Source organism: Amblyomma maculatum, chromosome 3 (assembly GCF_055883805.1).
Source record: "Amblyomma maculatum isolate TAMU_Amacu chromosome 3, ASM5588380v1, whole genome shotgun sequence".
NCBI lineage: Eukaryota > Metazoa > Arthropoda > Arachnida > Ixodida > Ixodidae > Amblyomma > Amblyomma maculatum.
The window spans coordinates 170,473,886-170,483,388 of NC_139346.1; the positions used below are offsets into that span (position 1 = coordinate 170,473,886).

General features: G+C 43.3%; 1 protein-coding gene across 4 annotated transcripts in view; it reads left to right on the plus strand.

Annotated features, from left to right (window-relative positions):
• The window catches only part of LOC146196878 (E3 ubiquitin-protein ligase MIB2-like), a 121,520-nt gene extending 112,277 nt beyond the window's left edge, over positions 1-9,243 (plus strand). For 3 of the 4 annotated variants that reach the window (XM_084598571.1, XM_084598570.1, XM_084598569.1), the window contains 2 exons: positions 3,992-4,188; positions 7,308-9,243. In XM_084598571.1, coding sequence (XP_084454697.1) covers positions 3,992-4,188; positions 7,308-7,525 — 415 coding nt within the window. In that variant the 3' untranslated portion in view covers positions 7,526-9,243. Of the gene's footprint in view, positions 1-3,991; positions 4,189-7,307 lie in introns of those variants that run through there. The other variant, XM_084598574.1, reaches the window with a different exon arrangement.
• The last annotated feature ends 260 nt before the right edge of the window (positions 9,244-9,503 follow it).

The following is a 9,503-nucleotide window of genomic DNA, read 5'->3' on the forward strand; positions in this document are numbered from 1 at the left end:
CCTATAAATTCAGATACCCCAATATGGGTTCATACCTGTTACGAATGTGTGTTGAGTGACTTAACATTGCGAAGACAAGAGCAATGAAAGCGCACACGTGAGGTCAGATGCATCTTGTATCAACTCTCATCTTCACAGAGTATAGTAATGGCTCATGAGCCTCCTGTGTGTTTAGTGAAACAAAAAGTGACGAGTGACAAACAAATGTGTAAGAAAAAGAAGCACGAAGCGTGTTTCACAGAAGGGTTTCTGTTTGCTTTTTCCCTCTTTGTTGCTTGAGCAGGGTGACCAGCCAAATAGACTGCCTATCATTTGGAATTGAAAATTCGTTTATATTTTAATTAAATAGTTAGTAACCTGTTTGCTGTGTTGGGTAATTATAGAGCTATGTAAAGCATATTGTCAGGTATCTCTGTAACAGAGCTCAGCTTGCAGCAAGAAATATGTGCTGTAGGAGAGTACTGCTAAACAGACAACCATTAAAATTATGGCGTACCAAACTATTTCAATGCTTATCACTTTGCACATAAAGATTCATAGTATTGGAGTGACATATGTAGAGCGTGCTATTGGAAATTTCGAATACGAATCAAATAAGTTTGTTATTCAATTCATATTGTAATAGGGCGTTTATTGACGCTCAGATGGAGAGCTGTGAGGAGAGGACCTTGCAACGGCGAGCCCAGCGTACTTCTTCTTTGTCTTCGTCGCACAACGCACTGGTGCATGTCGATGGCTGAAGTGCTGACTATCACAGTACATTTTCCCCCCGGGTGAAAAAAAAAGGAGCCATCCTGGCGACTTATGGCGCGGAAAGCACAGCGGGGTCACAGAATGGCTTCAATCGGTTCACGTGAACTGTTTCATGACCACGGCGACGCAAGTCCGCCGAGGGCGTGACGGGCTCAACTACGTAGTTGACTGCAGATGTTTGCTGGAGGACCCTATATGGCCCGTGGTAGCGAGCAAGAAACTTCTTTGAAAGGCCAGGGGTTGTGGAGGGCACCCAGAGCCGGGAGATATGACGGAGTTCGGGAGATATGACGAAGCTTCGCCGGTATCACGGAGGTATTTTTGTTGCCACTGATTTTCTGTTGTGAGAGAGCGGGCGAGCTGACGGCATCGGATAGCGGGGAAGATTCGGAAACGTCAGGGCGGCAGGGAAAAAGTGTGTCCATAGTACAGGGTGTCTCGCGCCCGTAAAGGAGAAAGAATGGAGAGAATCCAGTAGTGGTCTGTGTCGCGGTGTTATATGCGTAAGTTACAAACGGTAGAACTTGGTCCCAATTGGAATGGTCGGTGTTCACGTACATAGCCAGCATGTCACCGAGAGTGCGGTTGAAACGTTCTGTCAGTCCATTCGTCCGAGGGTGGTACGAGGTAGCGGTGCGGTGTATGATGCGGCATTCTTTCAGGAGAGCCTCAAGAGCGTCTGATAAGAAAACGCGTCCGCGGTCACTGAGCAGTTCGCGAGGGGCATCATGGCGAAGAACCAGGTTTTTCAGAATAAAGGCAGCCACGTCACGTGCGGAAGCAGAGGGCAATGCTGATGTCTTAGTGTAGCGGGTCAGATGATCCACTGCCACGATAATCCAGCGGTTGCCAGCTGAAGTTGTAGGAAGGGGACCGTATGGATCTATGCCGACACGATCAAACGGACGGGCAGGACAGGGCGACGGCTGCAACGAAGCAGCAGACTTGAGAGGAGTTTTTCGGCGTTGGCAAGACTGGCAAGAGCGGACAAAATGGCGGACAAAGCTGTACATTCCACGCCAGAAGAAGCGTAGACGCAAGCGCGTGTAGGTTTTCAACACTCCGCCGTGGGCGCACTGGGGATCAGTATGGAAAGCAGCACAAATTTCGGCGCGGAGATGACGGGGGATGACTAAAAGCCACTTCCTTCCGTCGTGAAAATAATTGCGGCGATAGAGCAGCCCGTCACGAATTGAAAAATGGTGAGCTTGGCGGGCAAGCGCCCTAGACAAACGACCTGGAGAGTGACTTGAAAGAAAGTCCAGAAGTGTAGATATCCACGGGTCGCGCCGCTGTTCCGTGGCCATGTCGATAGTGGCAAGCGAAGACAAATCGTAGGTGCAGATCTCATCAGACAACGAAGAGGGAGGCAGCGGTGAGCGCGAAAGAGCGTCCGCGTCAGTATGCTTGAGGCCTGAGCGATATATGACACGAATGAATATACAATATTCATATTCGAAACACTAATATTCCAACTTTCCAAAATTCGAAAAAGCCAAGTACACAAAAAATTTTCTAATACACCGCAGTTTCTCCCCACTGTACGCTTCATCACAATGATTGACCTCGTGGGCTGTACAGTGTAGCTCCTCAAAACGCGACGGGGCCATTTTCTCAAGTGGGCCTCCCCAACGGTGCGCGCAAAGCGAAGCACTGGATGAAACCGAAAAAAAAAAACAACGCCGTTCGCACTTCGTTCACATCTCAAATGCAGACAGACATTGTTCAGGTGTTCATCAGATAAAATTACATTGGTACAAATGTTTTTTGCTAGTTTTTTCAGGCCCATTCGGTAATCCGAGCTTTCAGTTAATTCAGGCATTTTTTGCGGTCCCTTTAATGCCGAATTAATGAGGGTTCACTGTATTCAGCAGTAATGACAGTTGCGCCCTATTTCATGCAAGACATTCCTGCACAAAAAACTGGTAAACAGAATTCTGTAAAAAGATATATCCTGGATTTTTCATTATTCTGGCCAATTCTAGTTTAATTTTATTTGCAAATGCCGTATTGCTTCTGAAATAGACAAGACGTACAGTGCTTGCTATTTTTTTAATTTCCCATTTTGTTTATTGATCAGGCATTTTAGCTGGAGACCATTTTTTTTCTTATGTTCCTGTTCGATTCGAATTAAAGAATTTCAAGATTCGCACACCCTGCGTTTCAAGTAACTTGAAAGGCAGTTAGCTACGGCTGCATTTTTAATGTGTGGCAGAACCAAACAGGTGAGAAGTACAATAACACTTGTCATATAAAAATACTGCAATGAGTTCTCATGAAAAGAAGAAGAAAAAAAACTCTTCAGTGTAGTGTTTAGCATATTCAGCCGTGTATAGCTGCAATACACTGCTGGTTGAAATCCTGGTGGTGACATATGTTTTTACTTTTTTTCTTACTTTTTGCTTTCCCGACTTTGGTGGCAGCATGTTTTTGCTGTTTATTTCTTGTCCTAATTTTTATGACTGCTATTTAAAACATATTCCGATTCAGTTCAGTGAAATGTTTTTATTATTTCGTTTTACTTTTTTAATTCATACGATAGCTGTTTAAAAAATATGCTGATATGAAATCCTGGGGGCAGCACTCCTCTTTTTCTTTTTTTTTCTTTTCCTAATTCATTTGGCAGCTTTTAGGATATGGTGGTTCAAATCATGTTGGCAGTATATTCTCCGAGTTCTAAAGATTTTTTTACTTTCCTTATTTGCGTGACAGTTATTTAAAAGTGGATCAAATCCTGGTGGTGGCATGTTCTTACTACTTCATCTTGTTCTTTTATTTTAATTTTCGCACGGCAGCTATTTAATAAAGATACAGACTTTTTAATTCAGGCAGCTTCTCTGTCATCTTGTAATTACTTATACCAGACGCAGGGACATATCATATAAACGGGCATACATTACATCTATCTTGAAAACGACATGGAGGCAAGTGCATGGTGAAAGCAGAGCAATAACCAGTGACACGTCGCTTCCGTCAAGCAAGCATCGCTGTTCATTTACATATCCATCTGTAGCCCCAGCTGTGACAAGCAGACTTGCTAGCATAAAACATTTAGGGTGATAGTGTGGAACAGCGCGAAAAGACGAAACACACAAGAAGAGACGCACAACAGACGAGCGTCACAACAGACTTCAGCAGAGAACGAAGGACTCCTCACTGGGAGCCTGTCATCTGGGGCCAGCAGAGCACAGTTGAAATTCCATGTTTTGTATTATTATTTGTTCTTTTTTCAATGCAGAGAGATGCCTACCCAGCCCACTGCAGCGACTACAACTGCCTCTGCTGATCCAAGTGACATCTGCAAAATCTGTCGAGAGGCTGCTGCGGACGTGTGGTTCGAGCCTTGTGGCCATCGCTTGTACTGTTCAGAGTGCTGTCGGCGCATGAAGTGCTGCCTCTCCTGTGGTGTGGCTATAACTGGGAAAGTCAAGAGTGGTGAGCATTCATTTCGACTGATATTGTCCGCTGCTGCTATTTCTTTTGTGGTCTCACTGGTGCCTACATAAACACCTTGGAATCCTGTTGGGTACGCTTCGTGATCTGTCTTCAGAAGTTAATATACACTATAGTAGACTGGGTGGCACAAGTGCCGATTCTGCACTGTTAGTCTGTGCTTGCTGGAGGTATACGTTCACCTATCTGAATTTACTGGCACATACCAATATAAACGCTTATACCGCAGGGTTGGGTAAGCGGGAAGCATGTTCAGCAGCAGAAGCAGTCCGCTCTGTGCTAGATGCGCTGTGGTTACTGCAGCATCCAGTGCACTCAGCAAGCACGGAAGATGTATTTGGTGTCCACTCTGCTGCACTCAAGCTAGTACTTAACTTCTGCCATTTCAGATTGGCCTGCTGTACCAATTAGCTGCGACATAACTCATAGTACATATTAGCAGAACCTGCTCACGCAGTCATTGTCACCAAGCCCATAAAGTACTTACCACTACTCAGAGAAAAAGCTGGTACTGACGTCTATGTAATATTCTTAAAGAGACCTTAAGCCATCCATCCACCAACTATAAATTTTGGACCAGAAATATTCCAAAAAGAAAGTGCTTCACATTGACAATTTTCCGGACATTCAAAATGCTAGGTATGAGTTGCGATAAATGAACTGAAAAGTATTTATGATTTGATCCAATTGACAGATGCCCCCCCCCCCCCCCTTTTTTTTTGTACTGGCCGAAGATGAAATCTTGTGGTTGCAACCATCGTTGGAACGATGTTTTTTTGCTCAATATGCATACTTCTCAGATATGTCTTTTCAAGAAATGTTATTGTTCAAACATTTTAGGACTTTTTTGGCGTTTAGAAAAACAGCGTCGTGTGGTATATTGCATTTTTGCCAGCATGGTTTTTGTGCATCTTGAGAAAGTTGTCTATGCAAGTGTCGGCTCTCACTGCATCCTGGTGCCGCATGTATGGACATTGAAAAGAAAAACATCAAGTAAAAAGCAGAAAGATGTCCTGCCACAAGGGACAGCCATGTTCATTTTATGAGAAGCACAGAATGCAGATACTTGTATGGATGAATTCATGAAGTCTCTTCTACATGCATGCGCGGTAACCGCCTGACTTAGAAATCTACAGGTAACATAGCTGTCACTTGTTGAAGTACCCTGCACTTTTGAAAACAATTACGAGGGACTTTAGCGACTAAAGCAGTGAAAGGCGAAAGCCTGAGTGCCGCATTCTGCTATGCAACTGGCACTAATTAATAATTCAATAATTATTCAATTAGTCATTGATTGTTAGTAATTAGGTAGGTGAATTATGAATTAATCAATTAGTGAACATTTAAGCATTAATTCAGTTCATTTCATTCGTTCAGCCGTGTCCGACTCTTCGTGACCCTATGGACCTTATCACGCCACGCTTTCCCGTCTCTCACTATCTTCCTAACATCACATATCTTCATCTGCAGCACCTCGAGGATGCCATCAAACCATCGCGTTTGCTGCCTATCCCTTCTCCGGTGACCCTCAACCTTTCCCAGCATCAAATCTTTCTCCAGAGACTCCTCTCTTCTCATCAGATGACCAAAGTAGCTGAGCTTTAACTTTAGAATTTGACCCTCCAATGAGCAATCAGGGTTTATGGTCGACAATATCGACTGATTTGATCTTCTGGCAGTCCAAGGAACTCTCAAGAGTCTTCGCCAGCACCACAATTCAAACGCGTCAATTCTTCGGCGGTCATCCTTCTTCACAGTCTAACTCTCACATCCATACATCACAACTGGAAAGACCATAGTACGAGTTATACGGATCTCGGTTGGTAGTCTAATGTCTCTGCTCTTTACTAGGCGGTCAAAGATAGGCATAGCTCACTTTCCCAGAAGCAGGCATCTCCTAATTTTATGGCTGCAGTCTCCTTCCGGGGTAATCTTGGAGCCCAAGAAGAGAAAATCTGTCACAGCTTCCACTGCTTGTCCCTTGATGCTCCAGGACTTGATAGGGCAAGACGCCATGATCTTTGTCTTTTTAATATTCAGTTTAAGCCCAAACTTCTCACTCTCTTCTTGTACGCGCATCAGAAGTCTCTTGATTTCCACTTCACTTTCTGCCATTAAAGTGGTATCATCCGCATATCTAAGGTTGTTGATACGTTTTCCAGCAATCTTCACTCCAGCTGAAGACTCGTCCAGACTGGCCTTCCTCATGATGCACTCAGCATATAGGTTAAATAGGCAGGGCGACAGTATGCAGCCTTGTCTCACTCCTTTTTCAATCGGAAACCAAACAGTAAGACCATGCCCAGTTCTGACTGTGGCCTCTTGCCCTTCATACAGGTTCCTGAGGAGACAGATGAGGTGAATTGGAACTCCCATCTCTTGGAGAGCTTGCCACAATCTGCTGTGATATACACAAATGCTTTCGCATAATTAGCATATAACAAATTACTTACCTAGTCATCAATTAGTAATTAAATATTTTATATCATTAATAAGCCATCAATTAGTAATTGATTATTGACTGACATATGGCCATATAAGGCACGCATCGCCCATACTGTGATGGTGCTCTGTGATTGGTCGAGACATCTATGATGTCATCCCGCCTCGGCCAATCAGAGCCGCCGCAAAAGCGGGACGCGTTTTGTCCACGACAGCATGAGCCATTAAGGCTTTCGCCTTAATATAATTTGCTTCGTCCACCATCAAGCATGGAACCTTTTCTGGCCCAAGCTGGAAGGGAACGTGCCTATAACACTTTTGTGTATGCCGACAATCTTTACAACTTTAACCACAAGTGAGAAATTTCCGACACGAACCAGCCAAGAGTAGTCACAGAAATGGTATGTATGTGCACACACAAAAACTGTTTTTGGAATGGTTTGGCTGCATTCTCTAAAACGTTTGACTGTGCTGCACCAGGTTTTGGAGTACCCTGTGACGATTAGATCATTCATGGTGTCCCAGGTGCTGTGCTGCCATGCTGTAATAGTCAGAACATATATAACCAAGCCACTCTCAAATGCCGACTCACCGACTTACCCTCACTCTCATGCTGACTCACTAACTCACCACCGACCCTTTTGTTTTGGATTTTGTAGCCGAGCAACAAGCGGGTGCAGAAAGGCAGTGTGCCCAGAGAGAGCTCGAGGCACGCTTGAAGGAGCTGGAAGATGCCCATAGCTGCGTCATCTGTATGGAACGGCACCGCAATGTTGTCTTCCTGTGTGGTCACGGCGCCTGCGACAACTGCGCTGAGGACCTGGTCGCCTGCCACATGTGTCGCCGGACCATAACAAAAAGGATCAAGTTGTATTAGTTTGGGCACATGTATATGTTAAATATACATTATGTCCATCAAAGTTTTCTGAGGGCTTTTACGGTGCATTTGTGAGAAGGGCTAAAGCATTACATCTCTGCTAGATTTTGTTTGTTAATATGCCCCACTTGGTTAAGCGCTTGTTTATCTGCAATAGACAGCTGTGGAAAAAGTGCCATGTGCTTCTGCAGCAATATATATGTCGTGTACATTGCTTACAAATGTCACCAGTTCTTTTGGAAGTTTTATAATAGCTTTCTTTCTAGGTTAATGAGGAAAGTGGCCAGCTTCAGCCTGCATGCCTAGCATCACTGAAGTAATGCATTTTGAGCCGTAATATCACTTTGGCACTCACAACTGTGAATACAGTTTGTTAAGACCTCTGACAGGGCTTTTAAAGTATGCTACAAGTGATATGTGCGTCAAAGTATTTAATTAAAGATTTAAGTGCCAAGACAACTATATTTTGCATGCACTTCTCTGCACAGCTTTGTGTATTGTTGTCACTGAAATCACTTAATACATCATTTGCTTATTTTATCTAAAATATAAGACAGGATTTCATCGCTAAGAAAAAGCGGAAAGTGTCTCTTTTCTCTTTCTGTGTTCTAACACTGATATCTGAGACCCTTGCATGCAGTGTATGCCTTAAGAATGGTCAGAATAAAACATTAGGCCAATATGTCAGTTTTCGTTCTGCATATACACTGCAACGAAAGTATATATGGTGAATTTTCCATAGCTTTTATAGGTAGACTCACAGCCTTGAAACAACACTTACTGGATGCAGATAGGTTCACCCACACGTTTTCAGCGAAACAGATTTTCTCAGCTCTTTGGTCACCGATCAGTTACTCGCTCTACACTGCCAAACGCTGTTTTTAATATCAAGTATGTGACACACACACACTCGTGCATATATACACACTCACACACATTAGTAGTGGATGCTTTACTAAATTTTGCAAATTAGTACACATTTGTTGCAGATTTCAATATGTCAGCCCTTTTCTGGTTTTGAGCTAGAGTCAAAGCTGTCACACATGAATTTAAGAAGCTTTGCAAGCCAAGCTGATGTTCCGTGTCACTCAGTGGCCCTCCTGTGATTCAGATTGCATGCCGGCAGGTTATGATGCTGACCCTATGCATGTCTCATGTATGCTTAGTATGTGCATAGGTATTTTATTACCAGTGGTGTGCCATATCTTGAAAGCTATTTCAATATGGCGGCATGCAGGCAAGTTATGAGTGGTCAGGCATATTCCCAGCCTCTCTCTTGTCTATATATTGTAAACAGTGTTGGATTCCCTCTGCGATATTGTATATTGCTAGCCTTTTTGCAGTCAGGGACCAAATGGTCACCAATGGCTTTCGTTTGATAATGCATAGCTGAATACAGTGTTGTTTTTGTTACAATGAACTCTTTTATTTCTCTCTAATCTTCAGATCATTACAACTCAATATCTTTTAAATCTGTTTTGTCATTTACTCCTGTTTATATGCTACACCCATACACTGATTCTGCATGTGAATACATCACAGACTTTAGGCATTATTTTTATAGTAACAGAAGTAGACCATCCTTGAAAGGTGGTACTAAATAGGTTACTATTCCTGATAATCAGGACATGTTTGGATAAGTAAAAAAAAAAGAACTTTTCCTGCATTCGTTAATACAGACTGGATGGCAATAAATTGTTGTTTCTTGTCTGCCTTTATTATGGTGTTTGCTGTCCAGACAACACACGATATCCATTGGATGTCCGGTTGGTGGGGTTTAATGTCCCAAAGCCCCCCCCCCCCCCCCTCAGTGAATTTCCACTGGATGTCCGATTAAGCTCTATACAGCAAAGGCTGAATTCAGACTTACTGTTGAAAAACTAAGCAGAGCAGAAAACCAGTTTCCAAGTAGAGATATCCAATGGATTTGAAAGCTTCCTTCTTTGCATCAGTTTTGAAATGTGGACATAATACTCAT